The 21,677-nt window shown below is 43.1% G+C and overlaps 1 protein-coding gene and 2 long non-coding RNA genes across 3 annotated transcripts in view; 1 reads left to right on the top strand and 2 right to left on the bottom strand.

Moving 5' to 3' along the window:
* Window positions 1-7,880, bottom strand: part of LOC115579434 (uncharacterized) — a 64,509-nt gene extending 56,629 nt beyond the window's left edge. The window contains exon 1 of the long non-coding RNA XR_003983646.1: window positions 7,493-7,880. This is a non-coding gene — a long non-coding RNA (uncharacterized LOC115579434). The remainder of the gene's footprint in view (window positions 1-7,492) is intronic.
* A 113-nt stretch (window positions 7,881-7,993) lies between these two features.
* Window positions 7,994-21,677, bottom strand: part of LOC115579435 (uncharacterized) — a 36,482-nt gene continuing 22,798 nt past the window's right edge. The window contains exon 3 of the long non-coding RNA XR_003983647.1: window positions 7,994-8,470. This is a non-coding gene — a long non-coding RNA (uncharacterized LOC115579435). The remainder of the gene's footprint in view (window positions 8,471-21,677) is intronic.
* LOC115579432 (piggyBac transposable element-derived protein 4-like) lies at window positions 14,035-15,027 on the top strand. Its single transcript, XM_030412972.1, has 2 exons — window positions 14,035-14,667; window positions 14,864-15,027. The coding sequence occupies exons 1-2, from the start codon at window positions 14,072-14,074 to the stop codon at window positions 14,973-14,975; spliced, it is 708 nt and encodes a 235-aa protein (XP_030268832.1). The 5' UTR covers window positions 14,035-14,071; the 3' UTR covers window positions 14,976-15,027.

Here is a 21,677-nt window from a genome sequence, read left to right as displayed (position 1 = left end):
CTTGTAATTTACCAGACCTAATTAATATTAATCATTCCACTAGTGACCAATGCAGTTCTTGCTGGTAAGCTACTGCTACCAGCAAAGCTAATTAGTATCATGCTAGCCACAAGGCCACCCAACAAGCCTGCTAACTGTCAGTTTGAAAGCTAGCTAGAAAACACAGCGTTTTTTTAAAGGGATAGTCCGGGTCCTTTTATGCAGGGGTGAGGTACTTATCTCTAGTCAGTGTTTTACCTGCAGTAATAACCATCAGCTCTCCAACTCTATGAAGAAGTAGCGAGTAGCACCGGCAGGAGGCAAAACATTGTGTTAAACTGGACCAGCAGCAAGGCGTATTTGAGCCATGTTCAAAACATAGCGTACACTTAAAGTGATGTATATGTTTTTAGGAGTGCCTTCTTTTAGGTTGCTAAAATACGTCTTGCTGCGGGCACCGTTTACAGCATTACAATGCTCTGCCGGTTGTACTTGCTGCTTCCTCACTCGGGGGATAGATGATGGTCAGATACTGCAGGTAACACACTGTCTAGGGATAAGTACCTCATACAACCCCACATCAAAAGACTCAAAATATTACTCTGAGTATTTTTTAAGTTTTTGTGGAACATTTTAGACCGTGGGTGGGAACAGGTAAACCAGTATAATATCTTTTGTATTTTGAAACTCGCTAGCTCTACATTTCTTCAAAGTTCAGCACTGCCAAGATGTTTTTCAGTAGGATACATTGAATTCAACGAGAAAGCTCTCCATGAAAATCTGTTGGTTATGGTTCTACTGCTCTGACAGGGCTTTAAAGGTGCACTCCACTGATTAGACACATAAAAATGTAGCTACTCACCATGTTTAGCACTACTCTGCCTGTTAAAACAGCTGTTTCATGTCTTCTGTTTTTCATACGGAGCTATATATACATACATATGTGTATATATATATATATATATGTGTATATATATATATATATATATATATATATATATATATATATATATATATATGTGTATATATATATATAATATATATAATCCTCAACCCAACAGGAGTGTCAAAGATGTCCATATTAATCAAGTATGAAAACACTGTTTTAAGATGCAAAGACAGACATAAAAATATGAGATTCAGAGGTAATTCCACATTATTTAAATTAGTTTGTTACTATGTAAACTTGGTTAAAAAGAAATGATAAAAAGTCAGACAGTGCTCGATAATGTGATGTGATTATTCGGTCTCACAATGTTTTACAGGGCAGAGGAGTTTCTCTCTTAATGCAGAGGATTAAACACTTCATTCACACGGACCACACAGTACTGTACAGGTCCATGCTGAGCGGGGAGGGAGGAATATGTGTGTGTGAGGGGGGTCCTGCATATTTTTACACGCCTCCCCCCCACACTATCCTCCCTTCCAGTGTGTTTCTCAGATCTTCATATTCCATCAGCAGTCAGATCCGGGACATCAACGCACTAGCATTCTGACATTAAGGCATCGAGGGGTGTAATTCCAATTTGTTTCAAAGGAACTATTAATTTGCCCATTTCAAGGCCAGGCAGGAGGGAAGCCCTGTAAGAGTGCTGAACCGTGAAAGACATTATCTGGAGGCCTCAGATTTTTGTGAAGAGACATGTAGAATTGATGAAGGGAGGCGTCAGCGCCCGCAGACGTTTGAGCAGGGCTCCCTGCGGTCGAGCTCCCAGCATGCCATCTGAGCGCGATGTCATTAGGCGTATGATAACAGCAATGGGCACATTAATGACAGAGTGGCCCGCTCTGCCACCCAGTGCCCCGCCGATCTCCCATTTACACCCGTAGCATACTAAACAGCTCCTGAAAATAATACACAGAGCAGGAACAGTGCTTAACAACCAGATCTCACAGCAACGGAGGAAACGCTGCTTGTTTTATTGTGTCTTCACGTCCACATTACATCCTCCCCATCACAGAAATCACTCATGGTTCTGATGCTTCCAGTGTAGTGCATCCTACTGGACTCTGAACACTGTGACAAACTGAAACTTTCCAACATATACTTATAGATTGCAGCAGGTATGATGAAGAAAGGAAATGTTAGAACTGAATTAAAACTAGGGCTGTCAAAATAACGCATTCATTTCATTAATTAATAAGAGAATAGATATGTTATAAAAAGCAACCCAGATTGATTGTGCTCTAGGATGCCCCTTGTCACTGAACATGTTCGCATCACGTTCCACAGTAGCTTTGTAAACGTGATGGAGGCAGATGGCAAAGCGTTGCTTAGCTTACTGAACTAAGTCCCGCTCCAGCTGCTGTGTTTCTTCCCGTCCAACGGTTAACATTCTGTCTCAAAAAGAGACAGAGATGTGGTTGATAGTTGGACACGATCCATTACTGTCGCAACCAGACTGCAGTTCTACCAAGATCAACATCATTAGCATGTATTCAACTAGCATGGATGTTGGCTGGATAGTGATGGCTGTCACTCAAATGTACGTCCTTTTTGGATATTGAGGAGTTGCAGACTTTCTTCATGGGGAAACTAAGGTTCACTGTACATTTACAAATGACTGTACAAGACACATTCTCTACTCAACTTTCCCTCTGCTCCCATCAACAACGCCTTTTTTTTAAATTTGAGGACACAAAGTAATTTGTCAAAAAAATTAATATCTGTGAACAGTTGTCACATGTAACTGCAGTTTAGAAACGTTCAGTCCTGCTGTGTGTTTAGCTCTGTTAGCCAAACACACAGCAGGACTCCCACCAGCTGCTAACAGCTAACTAGCTCTCCTCCTGCTGACTTCAACACAGATTTGTTTCTTCAAAATGGCCTTATTCACACTGCCCCTTCCAGTGCGCTGATACTCCGCCTGGCCATCTATGTGAAAGCTACAGATGCAGAGAGAGGGGGACAGTTTTGCTGCGGCTCTGATCCGGCTCCTGAGGTAGAATCAGGGCCGCAGGAGAGGAGAGACTGTGTCTATGTGAATGAAAAAGCTGGAGGCTCGGATCAGGGGACTGTTGGTCTCAGTGGTTAAATTGGCTTTTGTAAGGGGGGGAGCCCTTCTTCACTCAGCGGCCATTATCTCTCAAAATATATATTTTTTTTTTTACCTTGCACCATTAGCATAATACATATTTTATCAACGGCGGTGGCGGTGGGGGGGTCGCGATGTAACTTCTTTTTTTTTTTCTGTGAGAGACTGTGGCGGAATGACTTGATTGATGGGAAACGCTAACTTAGCATTAGCTCGTCTACGTTTAGCTAATGAGGAGGGTGGTTAATCAAATGAAAACTACTCGCCCTCCTCATCTTTTCACAATTTGCTAACGTCGCATTAGCTATGTAGTACGGAAGCCCTAAACGGCCATGCATTCATACATTTTATTTCCTCCGTTTTCCCGTGATAACGAGATAATTTCCTCCGTTTTCCCGAGATAACGAGATCATTTTCTCGAGATCTTGAGATAACGAAACTTTTTTTTCCAGGGATAACGAGTTAATTTCCTCCGTTTTCCCGAGATAACGAGATCATTTTCTCGAGATAACGAGATCATTTTCTCGAGACAACAAAAATTTGTTTTCCCGAGATAACGATATAATAAGGTGTGTGTGTGTGTGTGTGTGTGTGAATGAGTCAGTTAGTGTAACGTAAATGACCTTTAATGTGAATTGTTAATAAGAAAATCTTGTTTTCATTTAGTTAACTGATATTCTTTGAAGCCAGGCTATTATTTCATTAATTATATTAGACACTAAATGCGGGACTTTTATTTTGAAAGCGCCTCGCTATGAACCGAGAACATCTGTGTTCCTGTGAATCGTGTGTGTGCGTGTTTGAAGTGTGCCTGCACGATTTTTGCTGAACGTGATGAAATGATTTACTGTGCACCTGGCTGATAAAGGGTACAAGCTCTTACGGTGTGTCCGAAGGTGTGTTATCTCGGGAAAACAAAGTTTCGTTATAACGAGATCTCGAGAAAATGATCCCATTATCTCGGGAAAACGAAGGAAATTAACTTATCACGGGAAAACGGAGGAAATAAAATGGCCGTTTAGGGCTTCCATAATGTAGAGACTTCATCACAGAAACAAAAAGGTGAAAAGATTAAGATTAAGATTTTGCTGTGATAGTTACCTCACCCACCTTCTGTGCGTCAGCAGCACCGTGTGTGCGCGAGAAGATGCCAGTAGCAGTGAAAACATGGACTGGAGTTTCATTGGTTCAGGTTTTATCTCAATAAACGAGCGGAACGGATTCAGTAATGAAGCTCTGACACAGCGCTCTGAAAACAGCGCTAAGTGAACAGGCTGATGTTTTGATGGGGATCCAAATTAATGATTTTAAAAAGTCATATAATGGTAGTTACACCCATGATTACAATGAAACACTGAAGCAGAGGGAGGGCTCCGGCCCAATTTAATCTCTGGTTGGTCTGATGGTGTTCACAATCTGACAGCTAAACAGATCTTTCACTCATCAAATAAAAGAGAAATGTCCCACACTTCAACCCACAAAGCAACTTCACCATACCAAACAGCAGTTCTGTGGTAACTGGCAGTGTCTCTGGCAACTTATATGTGGGAAAAAAATACCACAGTTCTTGGAAAAGCCTCTGTCCCGCTGTCTGTCACCCTGTCTTTCATTCTGTCTATCATCCTGTCTGTCATCCCATTTCTGCCAGAAAAACTGCATCTATCCCCGGCAGCAGAGCCAGGCAGCTCCCACAGTTGAATGGCGGTGATTATATGACGTGATTCAGACCAAAAAACTTGAACTCATCATGTGTTTGCCTTCCAATATTGTGTTGCTGTAGTTACTGTCTCTGGAAATAATCCCCACATCGGTCAGCCCTCACGACCAAGACTTCAGTTAACTTTCCCTCTGAAAACAGCCTCCCTCCCCGGAGTGAGAGAGTCAGACAGCATCGTGTTTACTGATGGCAATTATAAAAATGTGTATATTAGAGTGAAAAACTTAACTTTCCAGGATGCACGGTGGTCAGGATCTCAATCACAACACATTATAACAGCATCCATATAGTTAGAGACAGTCAGTGGGTACATGTTTAGATCAACAGGAGGATACCTGGGGAAACACATTGAAAAAAAAAAACCCACATGAATGTCAGCGTCATGATGTGTAGAGCCACGCCTCTTAGTTCCACAACGCTGATGTTCTGTATGAATTGACACATGGAGCAGCACACAAACGCCACATCAACGAGTGCTTTGCAACAAAGATGGAGACCAATTTGAGGTAGTCCTTTGTGGCTAATGTTTAACCAGTAAAAACCCTGAGAATGGTGCTGCCTGATCACACTGCTACATCTCATCACGTGTGTGGTCTGACGTCCACAGGGCAGGCCAGCTTACTGTGTGCCAGGAGAGCATGTAGTCTGTGGGTTACATTAGCAGTGCAGTAAGATTTAATTTCATGGTGACATTTACCAAAAGATTTGAGTATCTTCTTCTTCTTCCGTGTGTGTATGGACGTCACTGTGTTCATAGAGTGTAACCCCACAGAACCCAGCCATGTATCTATGCCGTATATTATCATGTATACTGTCCTTCCAGACATGAGTTAAAAGGGGCCTGTAGTTGTAGTTCCATTGGAATCAAATGCACTGAACACAGCTCATACCATGTGTTTAAGGTCTGATACAAGTTCATACAACCACCATATCATACTCCCCTTTGCGCAGGCATTCCAACCCACCAGTAGGAGTCACTAATGTAGCAGTTTCATGATTGGAGGACATGATCCCTCAACATCTGCCCATCCAGCCCATTCTCATCTAAACACGTCTAGAGCAGCCTGGTCAGTGGCCATACACTAATAAGTCTGACACTGTAGTTACCCCTCTTGCATCAGGACTTGAAGCGGCCCTCTATGCAGTAGTATAAAGAGAGTGCAAGTCGCGGGATGGTCAGGGTGGTTAGATGTATCGTCTACCTGACTTTCCCTCTGGAGGTTTGCATACTGTTTGTGACAAGAATGATTTGTTTTTATGTTATGAAGGTAAGTTAATCACGTAGCTTCTGTCATTTTCACTGCGTGCTGTGCGTTAGTTATTATAATTATGAACTTTACTTCCAACTAACCAAGTGCATTTGGAGCAAAAAGTCATAACGTTAAGTTGTATTTTGAAAGTTAACCAAATGTTACATGGATTATTTTTATCTTACTATTCATCCTCTAACACCTTCCCCATTTTTCAACATGTTCACTCCATTCCAACGTCAAATTTTTGTCTCAATCAGGAGATGGTTGCTTCTATTTTTCTTACTGATATCGCTCATGAATTCAGATTCAGTTAGTGGACAGAATTTTTAAAAATCACACATTTTCACACTATTTCACACATTTTGAAAAACAAGTACTCAAGTATTAACAATGTGCCTCTGGAAGCATTCGGACACTTTTGATTCGGTGGGCTTTTAAATGGCAGGACCACTGACCAACTGCTGCATTAAGTAAGACACATCAAACTGCTCCACGAGCCACATTTTTGACAATAAACACACAGAAATTTCACAAAGCGCTCACTGTTTCGACCATATCATTATTTTAGTGATAGCAGTTACTGTTTTTGAGAGAGAAGCATGATAGTGTGAGGTGAGCCTCAGCTAAAATCACTATCAAATTAACTTTCTCTGCCCATTACCACTACCAACGTATTTACCATCACCATGGCAACCAGTAACAATTGGGTCAACATGGAGAGACGCATACAAATTAAGTCAAGTCGGGTAGTAGACTCTGTCACTCGCGGGGACGGAGGCTGTTTTCTGGGGGAAAATTCCCTGAAGTCTCGGTCCGGAGAGTTGACGGTCGCGGTGATTTATTTTCGTCACAAACACTCGGTGAGTTAAAGTTTTTTGCCGGTGACAGACGCTGTTTTTTGAGCAAAAATGTGAGGAAGAGTCAGGAGGACAGGCAGAGGACGGACAGGAGGACAGACGCTCTCCACGTACAGCTGTGGTATTTGTTTTCCTCATATAAGTTGCCAAAGACAGTTACAGTTACTACGTTACTGTTGTTCGGTCCTGTAACGTTGCTTTGTGGGACATTTCTCTGTATTTAGTGAAGTGAAGGACCTGTGCAGTGATCAGACTGCACGACCGACACACCCTCGCTCCGCGCCTCCAGATTATCCGTTCACACAGGATCCCCGCATGCAAACGGCAGTGTGAACGAGGCTACTGTTATTGTTATGCTAGCTAGTGCTGCCGCTTAGCATGTAGCTACAGGCTGCGCATGCCATCGCAACGTTGCTCCGGAAATGCCCCAGGAAGTAATTGAAACTTCACAACTTTATTGTGCACTCAAGGCCAGAAAATAAACAGTGACATAATCGATTATGGCACGTTGCCGCATCGATGCTGAATCGTGCATGCCCCGCATTGCGATGCATCGCCAAATCGATTTTATTGTTGACACCACCAACATTTTAACACATTGCTTTTTGTACATTTGTATTGATATGTTTATATGTATTGAATGTTTGTCACCATGTTTGTTGTCCTTTGTTGGGTCTTGGTTTTTGATGGTGGGTGGTGTGTGGGCCACGCAGCTCGACCTGGAGTAGAGGGACATGGGGTTAAATGTGCATATGAAATGTATTAATTGCTTAATCAAGAAGCTAAGCTAAGAATGGGTATTGTGTTGCTCCATGAGTGTGTGCAGTGAATAAATTAAGAGTGTTGTGTACTCACCAGTCTTTTGTCTTCAGGGTGTGCAGGCAAAAGGCTTCCCCAGGAAACGCCTCCATTTTAGAAAGCCGATCAAAGCAGCTATCTAGCCAAAGATATGGCCCCAATAAACACTGTACAACATGAGGGATTAAAGGATGCCCTCTCATCTTGGAGACAATTTTTTTTTCTTTCTTTTGTAAAAATAATTTCTCATCCAATGATAGAACTTGAACAAAACAAAAAAACCATTGCTTTGGCAGAGGCATAGTAGTATGCCTCTGCCATACTACAATGTGTTTTTACTCATCAGTGCAATAAACATTTTGTGAAAAAATCGTGCCAGAGAATCGTGATCTCAATTCTAAGCAAAAAAATCGTGATTCACATTTTTTCCAGAATCGTGCTGCCCTACCCTATAGTATCAAGGGCTCTATTAAAACTCTCCAAGAGGCTCTTGGCAAAGGAGATTAAAGGCTTCCCTAACTTGTCATAGTGAAAGCGTTTTGGGGGTCTTCTCAACCTTTCAGATCTACGTGTGGTCGAGTCTGGGTCATCAACGTCTGTGTCAGTCAATTGTACATCTGTCTCATTCTTGTCTTGGTCAACAATGTCTCTGGTTGGTTTTGAATTTAGCCATTGACTTTCATCAATGACTTCACCATGTTCGAGTTCTTCCCGGCACACCAAACCTTTGTCCCTGTTCAGATCTGGTTCAGTGGTATCTTGCTCAGGGGCTTGCTCAGCTGCAACCTCTGGCTCCTCCAAAAGTCGAGTCAGGGAGCATTTCACCCATCTCTGCAAGCGATGCAGGAGGGTTGTCAGCAACAAGTTCGTCCTGAGCTTGGAAATGTGTGGGGTTAGCTGATGAACAGTCACCCTCTGCAGCTAATTTCACAGGGGGATGCTGTCCCCCTGGGAAGCTCATAGACCTGAACAAACTTTTTCTCAGGAATGACAGACAAATCAACAGGACAATCACATAAGTCATCCTCAGACTCTGAGTAATCCTGTCGGGACTGAGGCTGTCGACTCCTCGTTCTAGGGCGGCATACCTTTGGGTCGACCTGCTCAGGTTCCCCGTCATCTATCAGACTAGTGCAGCGCCTGAATAAAAAAGTGAATTCCTATAAAAAAGTGGGAGGTTAAGTAGCTTTTTCATGGATGGCCAAATGAGGCTGTGTTTGAAGGGATATTTAGGTTTGTTGTGAAATCCGATATTCCAGGGTATAATTTTGCCATTATATTTCACCTTAAAAGCTATTTACTTGGTGTCATTATTTTCAGCACAACCTCACATGTGTGACTGTACAGTTCTTTTTTCATTTTGACATACTGTATTAACACAATGGACCTAAAATCACAAAAAAAAAAACATAAAATCCGGGTTGAAAAAGTTAGATTTTTTTACTGTGAAAACCACAAATATGTTTAACAAACCATTTTTTTTTTTTACTTATAATGCAAATATAAATTGTTGTTTGCTAAATTTGTGCATACATTTAAAAAATGTACAAAGTTATATGTAACTATTTATATTTAAATGCAGGCAATGCTCAGGTCTGCCTGAGCTCCTTCCAGCTGAATAAATAGCTGGACTGCCTGCTCCACATTCAGCTTCTCCTCATTATTCTGACTCATTAAACAAAAAAACGACTCCACTACACACTAAACACACTACACCAAACACTACATAACACACTAACTACACACTCCAAACACGCTAAATGTCACAAATCTCTCAACTCTCAATATCGCTGTCTACACACCGACCGTCGTTGCATGTCAATCATCCGCCTACGTCCCTCCCACAACTTCCTGTTCCTCAACAACCAAACTTGCTGCTTGGACACTTTCGTGACAAAAGCCCGTTTTTACCGTTTCTTCCTGCACCAGACACAAAGCAAACGTGACGGCAATGTTTGCGAAAAAGCGTGGCGGACATTATTTACCCGAGGTCCGGTTTTGGACTTACCGATGCGTCCGGTCCGTCGCCTCGGGAGGTCGGCCGTGTAGCTAGCGGCTAGCAGCTAGCTAGCGGCTAGCTACACATGAACATCCACAGATTCCGATTCCACTTTGTTGTCCGCGCGTCTTCGGATCTCCTCAGACCCGAACAGACTCGGTCCGGACTCGTTTAATCTCATTAATCCACAACAGTCAGTTTAGATGCACAGAACAGAACAGAACAGAACAGACCGAACCGCCGGCAAAATCCCGGTCCAGCTCGCGCCGCTGCAGGTATAAATCCGCTTGTTTCTTCAGGTACGTCATGGGCTTGAGCTCTGCAGTGATTGGCTCTAGTGCGCACGTGACTGTGGTTGCTCTGGTGGACAATGCTCGGCGGAATTTGTAAAGCATTTATGAAATAATTTATTCACGGTATCATTGCAGTCCAAACAAATGCTTAGATGCACACCACTGAACCACGCAGCAGCCATGTTGAAAGTCTCGGGTCAGTGTGATCCTTATCCGCAGAGATATTTGACCAACAGACACATAGACGCATACACACACACACACACACACACACACACACACAGACAGAGATTCCTTGTATTTATAGATAGATTACCACAAGGCAGCAGGTGATCCCTGTGCAACGTTCGAGTGGGACCATCTCCATTAACCACTTAAGGAACACCGTTCCAACATAGGAACACCCTTCACTAAGAGGGGGATTTGTAAAGACTTTGCTAACAGTTTTAAGCATCAGACCTTAACAGTATACTCATGTCGCACACCGTTGGAAAGCTGAGACTGTCGTGATTATTTTAAGCCCAAACACAAAGTTGTATGTCATATGCACAAATTATTTCCAGACCATGTAATAGCCTTCTAAACTCACCATGACACAACATTAGAAAGAGCCCTCTACCGCAAGAAGCAAGAATGCCTACATACCTTCAGAGTGTTCCCTTTTTCCACAGCTACAACATTATGCCACAATTTCTTTTTCATAGTTCGCCAGGAGTCCATAGAATGGGAATATCCATGTCATTTTACCCAAAACTAGCTACAAGTCTCGAAATACGGATGATGCTGGGCCAAATCGCAACGAAAATTGTAAACAAACGTTTATTTCCGGGATTTTCAACACTTTTTACTCATCACATGACTGCAAAGATGCCGGATGCCGGTAATCAGTGTGTTCTGTGAAGTCTCCCACGTCTCACGACCCCGCCCATGAGCGAATCGGTGGCTGGGTTGCGGAGATTGACGGCTCTAATCCGATGATGTCTCTGTGTGTCATTTTGACCACGTTGGCTTTGATTGTCAGCCAGTCAAACCAATGGAAATTTCAGGTTTCGAGACCATGCTGGCCTTTTAGCTAATGAGAAGACCTTTCTAATGACGTATGACTCGATACTATCAGGTTAGGTTGTCAGGCTATAGGGCCATGCATAAAGCAAGTGTCAGCCATTATGAAACGTTTCAGGACGCACGCCTCATGACGCACGCCTCAGCATACCGACCATGTGGAGTGACCGCACGGGGCGCTGAACAGCCTGGAGCGCTCGGAGCTTCTGAATAACTTTGTGAGTAGCATGTCGTGTACTCGCATGGTGAAAAGGACTTACACGATGGCAGAGGCAGCTGGCGAATTGCAGTTTTCAAGTGAAGAGGAGTCTGAAGCTAGCCAGGTGTCCACAAATTCAGAGGAAGAGAATGATTTTCTTAGTGGGAGAGATCCTGATCTGGAGCGGTAAGTAAATGAATGAAATTGCTTTTTTCTTCATTCTTATTATTATCAGGGTTCTCCCCAGACGATGGAACAACGGCGCTGCCCCGCTATACTGTTTTTATATATTTATTTATATATTTTCAATGTTAGCTGCTTTATAGTGTTTGTGGGCTGCCGCAGTCTTCTCCGTCCGTCCGTCCCCTGGCTGACGATGAGGAGCGTCCCCCCCCCCGACGATGAGGAGCGTCTCTTTCCACCCCCGGCTGACAGTGCGCCACTAAACAAACATTTCTGGGGAGAACCCTGATTATTATTAGCTTTTATTATTAGAAGTGTTATTTTCTGCACAGTGTTTGAAAGCCAAAGTTGTGAGAGAGAGAGAGAGAGAGAGAGAGAGATGGATCCTGATCTTCAATTGATCTACTGCCATTACATGAAATGTTTGTTTACACATGTACACAGCCGTGTATATGCTTGTGAGCAGAGAGAATTTTAGGTGTCAGTCAATCTTGAAAAGGGTTGTACAGAAGATGAGCTAATGTTTTGCTTTGCAACGTTTTAGATCATCAGATGAGTCTGATCCAGATTGGGAGCCAGTTGTCAAGAGGCGCAGAAGAGCCTCAAGGGCAGCTGCTGAGGTGGAGGAGTCTGAAGAGGAGGAGGAGGATGAAGAGCGACCTTCCACCTCAACACAGCCTCCAAGGCGGGCTCGGGGGAGAGCAAGAGGCCAAGGAGGAGCAAGAGGGAGAGGAAGAGGGAGAGGCAGAGGCACAGGGCAGAGTCCAGAGGATGGGTGGCAAGGCACTGATAAAGCAGACCTCACACCTGATCAGCCGGTCTTCCACCCAGCTTGCACGCCAGGCTCTCAGCTCCTGCAAGGAGTGCAGTACACAGCGCTGCAACTGTTTCAGCTCTACATGTCTAATGCATTGTTGCAAATAATAATCAACAACTCAAATGCATATGGAGAAAAGGAGCACCCCACAACATGGAGCAAAATTACCAAGGGAGGCTATACTGCCATGGCTATATACATGGGGTTGCTTTAACCCTTTAGGCGCCGGGTTTCATTTTAAAAAATACTAGATTTTGACATCTAAATTTCAGAAGGCTCTGGCTTGAATGTAGTTTGAGATAGAGACAAAGTGTAAATGAGACAAATATTGAGAATGACCTAAAGTTTATGAAGGGAGTAATTTTTCCCATCTAATTTGCATATTATGACATCATATGGTGGCGGCCATATTGGATTATGTAATTTCCATGAAATACCTGGTATTTTGAAAGAGAGTTGAACTTATTTCATCAGATTCATCCCCTCCATCCATTTGTTATGTTGTCCACACATCAAATGAACAGGGAAAAAGTAAATTGTAAGCCAACAGTCATAAACATAAACTATTAGTACACCACAAAACTCATGTAAAAAGTATACGTTTTTTTTACCCACCATCCCCCCCATTGGAGGACACTTTTTTTTCTTCCCTTTTTCTTGTTTTCTCTTCTCCTTCTTTATTATTATTATTATTATTATTATTATTATTATTATTATCATTATTATTATTATATGATAATAATAACAATATATATATATATATATATATATATATATATATATACATATATTTACATTTACATCATACCATTCATGAAACTGTGGACTTGGAATTAGTTCATGTCAGCCTAAATACTGATGAGCATTGTCTCCATTGTTATAAGATACCAGAAATCATCAGTCAGAAAGAGGGACAAAAAACTATAGACCTTGAATCATTGCTTAGCTTTCCGTCACCACGATATCCAATTTGCTCATCAAAGGGCTTTATCCATATACTTCATCTCTCAAGTAAGCCCAGCCACCATTACCATTATCATCATCATCATTTCCAGCCCTGTTCTGCCTTCCCCTGTTGCCCCTACGACACCCATCAGCCTTTCTATGAACACTTTGCCCACGTCTCCCCCTTCTATCTCCTCTAGTGTGTGAGAAGAGTTACGTGACCGTCGCGGTGGAAAGAGTGAACACTTACGCTGACACCCAGCGCTATTCTCACCACCACCGCTACTTCTACCACATCCATTCACTTCCCTACTGATACTACGAGTTCGTGTATCATTTCCATTCCCACCTATTGGGCAAAGGATCGTGTGTTAGTGCTTGTGCGTTTTCCTCGCTCTGCGCGGCACCGCCATTGCTATTCAAAGACGCACCAGGACTAGCAAGCTCACTAATCAACCGACCGTCATCTCCCAAAGCTAGATTTTCCACTTCAGAATCAGAATCACCGAATAGGAGCGCAATCACTTCCCTAAGTGTCAACTTTTTGCATGCCATTGTCGTTTATTTCGTCTCAATAACTTCTGAATCCAGCAATACCCCTTCAGCAAAACAGCTTCCTGGCGCACTGTCTCCGCTCTCTCACCCCACAGTTTGCATGGGACTTCCTCGAACATTTTGCATTGAAGCAAGACGTTTTTATGAGCTAAGGTCTAAGTATAGGATGTCTGCCAACTAGTGGTGGGGAGTATGAACAACATGTAACACTCTATTGGGAGAAAACAGCTGTTTTGTTCAGTACACAGCGCAGATTTGCGACTCTGGCGCCTAAAGGGTTAAGTCAAAGAAGTAAATGACTATTGGAAAAAATCAGAGCTATTCAATTTGCAATTTCCACCCTCACTGCTGTCTGGCCGGAAAAATACGACAGGCATGCATGACATACTACCACCCTCACCAAAACATTGCAATAGACGAACGAATGGTAAAATCCAAAGCCCGTATTGCTTTACGGCAATACATGAAGGACAAGCCCACAAAATGGGGCTATAAGCTTTTTGTGCTTGCCAATTCTGCCAATGGCTATACATGGAACTTTTTCATATATGAAGGCAAAAGCATGCCCATCATCAAAGGCCTCAGCTACGACTCAGTCATGACACTAATTGACTGTCAGGTACTTGGGACAGGGTACAAGTTATTTGTAGACAACTTTTTTACAAGCCCTGTCCTGTTCCAAGATTTACTGGACAAGAACATCTGGGCCTGCGGGACCATCCGGCAGCAGCGTGTTGGCTATCCGAAGGGCAAGCCGGGTGGCCTCACTCCACGGTGTCCTCGTGGCACCATCAAAGGGATTCGGGAGGGACCTGTGGTGTTTGTCCAGTGGAAGGACACAAGAGATGTCCTCTTCTGTTCCACAATACACTCCGCCCATGGTGAGGACACTGCCCGAAGGAGGGTGAAGGGGGCAGATGGACAGTGGTCCTTCCAAGACATCCCCGTGCCATCAGGGATCAATGATTATAGCAAGTATGTATTCTGTTTTTATGTTTTTATATTTTTATATATATATATATATATTTTTATATATATATATATATATATATATATATATGTATATGTATATGTATGTATATGTGTTTGATTAGAACCATTGAATGTTTATATCAATGCATTATTTATATTCAAAGCATTGTTCTCAATATAATTCTTTTTGTCTACTCAGAAACATGGGTGGTGTGGACCTTTCAGACGCCATGATCGGCTACTACAATGTCCTCCACAAGACCAGAAAATGGTACCGGTCATATTCCTTCACTTCCTGGACATTTCCATAGTCAATGCATACATCCTTCACAAGGAGTTGGCTGTTGTGAGGCAGGAGAGACCACTGACCCAAAAGGCATTTCATGAGGCCCTTGTGACAGAGTTGAAGGCAGTGGCCTCTCCCACTACAGCCACTCCTCAAACTCCCTGTCCTGCTACTCCTGATCTACCACACATGCCTGTGCACTTCACCCAGGACAGCACCTCTGGTAGGCGTCGATGTGTCCACTGCCACCAGAAGACCACTGTCCAATGCACCACATGCAAAGTGTCCCTGTGTTTCATGGTGAGAAGGGACTGCTATAATGCATGGCACACTACACAGGGGCTGCCATAACCAAACATTTGACTTTTTTGTAAACTGTAACTTTTTTTTTATGTCAATGCCTTTGTATTTATGTTTCTTTGATTGTATTTTTTCTTCGGTATTTTTTATTTATGTTCTATTTATGTAAGTAGTTTAGTTTGACGTCTGCATTTTTGCACTGTGACGTTTTGCACTGGTTTGCTCTCTTTTATTCTCTTTTTTGTCATCTTGAACTGTTCTGTTTGTAGTGCTAAGTTTTTTACAATTATAATACTTATATAAAACATTTTTCTTATCAAAACAGCATCATTTGAGACCAAGATTGTGTTTCTCAGTGGGCGCTCTTGGATAACAAAAGTCCCTTTTGGAGTCTCCAAAAAGGACCCAAGCAAAACGCACAGACATGCCTGTAGAAAAAAAAATGTGAAAAATCAATTTTTTAGTCTTTTGACTTCAAATTTTGAGTGTAGCAAGCTGAGATATGTGGCTATGTCCTAACTGTGTCTGCTGTGTCCATAGACATACCTGAGCCCTTATATCTTCGTCAGTTTACTGACATTTGAATTGGACGGAAACCAAAACCTGTGTTCCAACCTCTGTAACTCTGTGTCAGTATGTCATAGAATCATACTTACACTTGTAGAATAAACCTGACGGAGTTACCTTTCCAATGGTACCACATCCCTGAGTCTCAAACTATGTGGGAGCTGTCATGCTTTTAATTTCGGTATGTCATTTTGGAAAAAGAACCTTAAAATGGGGGCGTTCATTAAGTGGTTAATGGGTTGCACTGTATAAACCAGTAAATCTCCCTTTCTGTTCAAGACTCTGTATACAGTTGACTCCCACTTATCTGCAAGTTTGTGTTTGCTCTTTAACCGCAGGTTCCATACAATCACATGATCACCTTCATGGAGTGTTGACTCCCTTACTACCCTGTCAAACCTGCGTTTGTTCCATTCGGCGACCTTTGCGGAATTTTTGATTACCATCTGGTAGCTCTCTTCAAGACGAGCTTTCAGATTCTTCACATATTGAGAGTGACTTTTGGGAGCTCCACCCTGAACAGGTAAACCAAACGCAATATCTACAGGTAGCCTGGGTGGGCTCCCAAACATCAACTCATAGGGACTAAACCCTGTCACATCGTTCTTTGTACAGTTGTAAGCATGAGTCAGCGGCTTGACAATGATTATAATGATTATTGTATCATCAGGGGTACAACCACATGATTTGATCTTGTTCTCTACATCCTTAGCCATCTTTGGCCAATAAAACCTTGAACGAATAAGGTCAAGAGTCCTGTCTAGACCAAGGTGTCCCATATCTTCGTGCAGCCAAGAGAGAATGGAGGCCCGAAGAGACATAGGAACTACAAACTGGTAAGTGGTGTCACCAACCGACTGGCGGGCTCTGTAGAGGAGGCTATTTTTCAGTTCTAACCGCTTCCATTCTTTAAGCATCAGCTTAAGTTCCAATGAATCAGGGATATATTTGGGATTTGTCCCATTTCCAGATTCCAACAGGTTAATAACCTTCCCAATGACTGGATCAGACCTCTGATGATGTTGGAGATCTGCTTCGCTGAATGTAGGTATGATGGAACAACCTAATGATTCCACTTCTCCATAAGCATCCGGTACTGCATCTGCATGCAAATCCAGTGACTCTTCCAAAGTGACAGAAGGTATGTCACCATCAACCTCACCAAGGAGGTGATGACTGCATAAAGCAGTGACTATGTCAGGTGGTAAGTCAAGGTGGTCAGGAGAAGGGGAAAGATGATGAGAAGCAAACTGTTTCATTCGCTCTCTGTCCTCAAGGAAGGCATCATCATCTGGCAGATCATCATGAGGTCGTCTGGAGAGACCGTATGCATCTTGGGTTGCTCTTCCCAGCCCTGTACCTGATGTTAAAGTCAAAAGTGGAAAGAGCAGCCAACCAGCGATAGCTAGCGGCGTCAAGTTTGGCAGACTTCAAAATATATGTCAATTGGTTGTTATCTGTTACAACCGTGAACAAATTACCATAAAGATAGTCGTGAAATCTTTCTACCACAGACCACTTCAGAGCCAAGAACTCTAATTTGTGGGCTGGGTAATGTTTCTCACTGGGAGAGAGCCCTTTACTGGTGCAAGCTATAGCACGTAGTTCACCATCTTGCTCTTGGTAAAGGGCGGCACCTAGCCCAGAAGTGCTCGCATCGGTGTGAAGAAAATAAGGGAGTTTTGGATTTGCAAATCCAAGGACTGGTGCAGAAGTGAGCTTGTCTATGATCGTTTGGAATGCTTCTTGACAAGCTGGTGTCCATCGATCGGCAAAGGGCTCTTTGGTGTTCAAGTACCCAGGAGGGGAAGGAGCTGCCTTTCTGCCCTTCCTACATGGTGGATAACCACCAGTAAGGTCGTTCTAGGGTTTTACTATCTTAGAATATTCCTTGACAACACCAAGGAATGATTTGAGCTCACTAAGTGTTTTGGGACGTGGCCAAGTGCAAAGGGCACTCACCTTCTCAGGGTCAGTCTCAACACCCTTGCTGGAGACAATGTGCCCTAAGTAGTGCACAAAGCTCTGAATAAATGATACTTTGATGGAGACAATTTCAAACCATATTCCCGCAGTTGCTGGAGAACATGCAAAAGCCGTGTTTCATGTTCCTCTGTGGTGCTTGAAAACACAATGACATCATCCAAGAAAACTAGCACTTCTTTTAGGTTAAGGCTACCCAAACACCGCTCCATTAAGCGCTGAAAGGTGCTGGAGGCATTAGTGATACCCTGGGGCATACGATTGAACTTATAAAAACCCAGAGGGCACACAAAAGCAGTTTTAGGTTTGTCACATTCTTTCATTTCTATCTGATAATAACCAGATTTCAAGTCCATTACCGAGAACCATTTGGATCCAGCAAGGGCTGAGAAAGACTCTTCAAGGTGTGGAAGTGCATAAGCATCTCAGATTGTCAGGGAGTTATACTTCCGATGGTCGATGCGAAGTCGGACATCCCCATTCTTTTTCCGAACCACGACGATTGGCGAAGAAGTTTAGCAATAACTGTTACATCATGTTCACTTTCGTTTCTTACCCATACAGGTAACTTGTAGGGGTGTTCCTTGGGCATGCTAACAAGACAACACTCTACAAAGATGCCACCAGGTAATGTGGAAGTGCTAGGCTGTTCGACAATGACCCATTCATCTGTAGTGTCAACCTTAGCATAACCCTCTAGAAGCACCTTCCCTTGTGCAGGTATCACCCTTTGTTCTCTGCCTTTCAGGGTCATCAAGCCAACTCTCCCAGTGGAGCTTACTTCTTTCCTGAGCTTCAGAGTATTAAGGATTTGTCTAAAGCCATAAACAGGTGACAGATCATTTGGATTTTTTTCATGACAGTGCTCGTCATACACGACATCAAGTGTATTCGTCCCTATTAGTACAGGAAGTTCACCGTTGGTACGTATATCTGGAACAACCACTGCCAAAGTAGAGACTTCAGGCTCAGTTTCGACAAAGTTCTTTGGAAACTTAAGGACAAGGGGAAATATAACCCAAGTATGGAACTGTGGCACCACTAGCACCTTCAACATCAAGCCCCTCAATTGGTTGAATGGGATGTTGTGAAAGATAGCTGTTGTAGAAAGAAGTGGACGCTGTGGTCACTTGAGACCCAGTGTCAAGGAGACAACTACACTCAACTCCTGCTACTGTGATGTTAGCAGTACACTTCTTCCCAATAAGTCCTCTTGGGAGCTTGGTGTGATGTTCTAGGTTTTGAGAGTGAATGGATGCTAGATCGGGTGGGTCAGCTTTGGGACATGTATGCTTGGTTTCAGTTCCTGTCAGTCCCTCCACAGGAACTGAGGTTAGTTTAAATGATGTCTGTTTTGTTGTTCCCAGGCTTGCTGTCTCTGCCTGAACTCTTTCCGTTTTAGTTCAACCTGATCAGGGTCTGGCTCATTGCTGCAAGAGGGCGCAATATGGTCATCCTGCCCACACTTGAAGCAATAGCCTGGTCGGGGCCTCTTTTCAGGTGTTGATTCACCTGGGGTTGGGGATTTTGGCTCAGCTGGGGTCTTTGGTTTGGGTTTTGTTTTCTTATTTGGTTTAGTGGAAGGCTGAGCTGGGTTGCTACTCAAAGATGTTTTAGGAGAAGCTATCTGAGCTTGTAACTTAGCAATTTGCTGTTCTAATTTGTTCGTGTCAACAGAAGGGTTCACAGAGGCTACAGCCACCATGTCAGTATCATCAGGGGTACAATCATTAACAGAAATGGTAGTGTTTCCTCTACATTCATTTAGGAGTGGCGGCCCGCCCTTGCGAGAGCGCGGCCTTGAAAGTGACATCACGTCAAGCACCCAGGCACCAGGTCGGAGAGTCAGAGGAGTGTCATCTTGAAAATAGGGCAACGACTCACCGGAGAAATGGTAGACTTATTAGCTTAAGCTTTTATAAGTTCAATAGACATTCGCAAAATATTGATGGCCAGCTAAGGTTACGTAACATATCGGTAGCTTAATTAATTGGGCCCGGTACCAACTCAACGCAGTGTCGCTAACGTGAGTAAACTAATTGATAATATACACGCCATGATGTAACTGCTGACTGCATTTTCAGATGAGCTTGTTCAAATATTTCTCAAAACCCAGAAAAATTCATTGTTCTGAGCCTGGGTGCAATCTTTGCCACTGATTCTACAGCCCCATCAAGAAATTATTATTTATTGTTTTATTCTATTGTTGTATTTTCGTTATTATTTTTTATTTTTACATTCAGCCTTTAAAAAGCCATTTTCCATGCCAGCCATTCAATAAAAAGGGGGATTATGCTGGGCATAAAAGTAAAATCTGCAGTCAAGTGTTATTTGTTTACGCCGCCACGGCTCACCGAGAGCCTGCCCCCGCTGCTGAAAAAAATCCTAGAGGAAACACTGAATGGGGTTTGACTGAACTTTGGTCTTAGAAAACCCTAAGTGTTGTTTCATTCGGTTTGACTTAGCAGCTTGACGGTCTTCGTCTGTGCGTAACAGAAGCAGCAGCTCTGAGAATGAGGGGGGGCTGGTTTTCTTTTGCTCCAACTGTAAACCCGTGATTAAACTGTTTTTCCAACAACCCCTGCAAAATTGCTTGAGGAGCTGGCGTTCTGAGTCAACAGCAGCAAGGCCACCTCGCTTAACCACTTTAATCAAGGCTGTCTGCAGTCGCTGCAGTTAGGTGGAAGGTTTCTCACCTGAGTTTTGATTTGTATTCAGAAACTTAGCAAAAGCTTGTCTCCATCATCTACGATGCCGTATGCTGAATCGAGCAGACTAAGATAGTCTTGGGGGCTGGAGTTAGGCAGCGGGTGGGAGAAGGCTCGCTACTATTCTTCTGACTGAGTTTGTCAGACATGGAAGGATCAGCAAGATAGAAATCAACATTATTACGCCATGTATCATAGTCAGACTCTAGGCTGGGACAGGGAGTTTTCCCAGAAAAACGCCATGATATTGGGAAACCACGTCAGTATTCCTGATGACATGTTCGATTACCACCTTTTGGACTTCAGGAGAGGTGAGTTGTTCAGAGGATAAGTATAAAGCTGGTTTCTTAGGTGAGGGTAATGCCTCTGCACCTACAATGAGTGAAAGGGAGTCATGTTCATGAGTCAGTGACCACTTAACAGGGGTTTGGGTCAGGTTAGTCAATACCTCTGCTGAGGTTATATCACTGGTCAACTGAGGTCCAGGATCCGTTTTGGACATACCTGGTTCAGCTGTTTGGGATTTGGTTGACTCGTGAATTCTGGTCAATTCTTCCAGCAAAACCTTCTCAAAGTCAGCGCCGCTTAGCTTAGCAACACCTTTCAGCTCAGCTAAGTAAATATGCGTTAAGGTTGAACCTCTATCAGCTGCATACAGATCAGAGAGGCACTGAATGTGGTTAGTAATGTTTGGGTTACTAGTGGGTCACCTGCAGGGCAAGGTGCTCTGCAGAAACTGAATGGGCTCACCTGACTTAAACTCCACGATAGTCGTGTCTTTAAACCGAGCTTCTGAACTGGTCACCTTGATTATCCTTCCAATAGGACCGTGCTGCCCTAAGTATTCAATGACCTCATTGTCTATCGCTTCACCAGTTAAACCATCTACTAAGACAGAGTTAGGTATTTTCACATTTTCAGCCTCCATAACATCCATAATATCAACTACAACAAACACAGTTTTCTAAATATGCAGTTCACTTTTTGTCAGTGAAAGCAAAAGAATTATCAACTGTTCAACCATCAACTCCTCCTGGAACTAGCTCGCCAAGTTTTATGTAGCGCCCTTAGCCTGACTAGAAGAACACACTATTGACACTTACACTCTTTCTAGGTTCGGAGAGTTGGACCACCGAATTATTCAAATGAGGGAACGTGAAGTTGAAAGT

The sequence above is a fragment of the Sparus aurata genome, chromosome 3, assembly GCF_900880675.1.
Source record: "Sparus aurata chromosome 3, fSpaAur1.1, whole genome shotgun sequence".
NCBI lineage: Eukaryota > Metazoa > Chordata > Actinopteri > Spariformes > Sparidae > Sparus > Sparus aurata.
Note: the sequence above shows the minus strand (reverse complement) of the source record. Positions and strands in the feature narration are given on the sequence as shown.

Excerpts from the sequence above, each read along its gene's own strand:
- LOC115579432 (XM_030412972.1), top strand. The coding sequence starts at position 14,072 with ATGACATACTACCACCCTCACCAAAACATTGCAATAGACGAACGAATG. Across the intron at positions 14,668-14,863 it reads GGGATCAATGATTATAGCAA|AAACATGGGTGGTGTGGACC; the intron begins GTATGTATTCTG and ends TTGTCTACTCAG.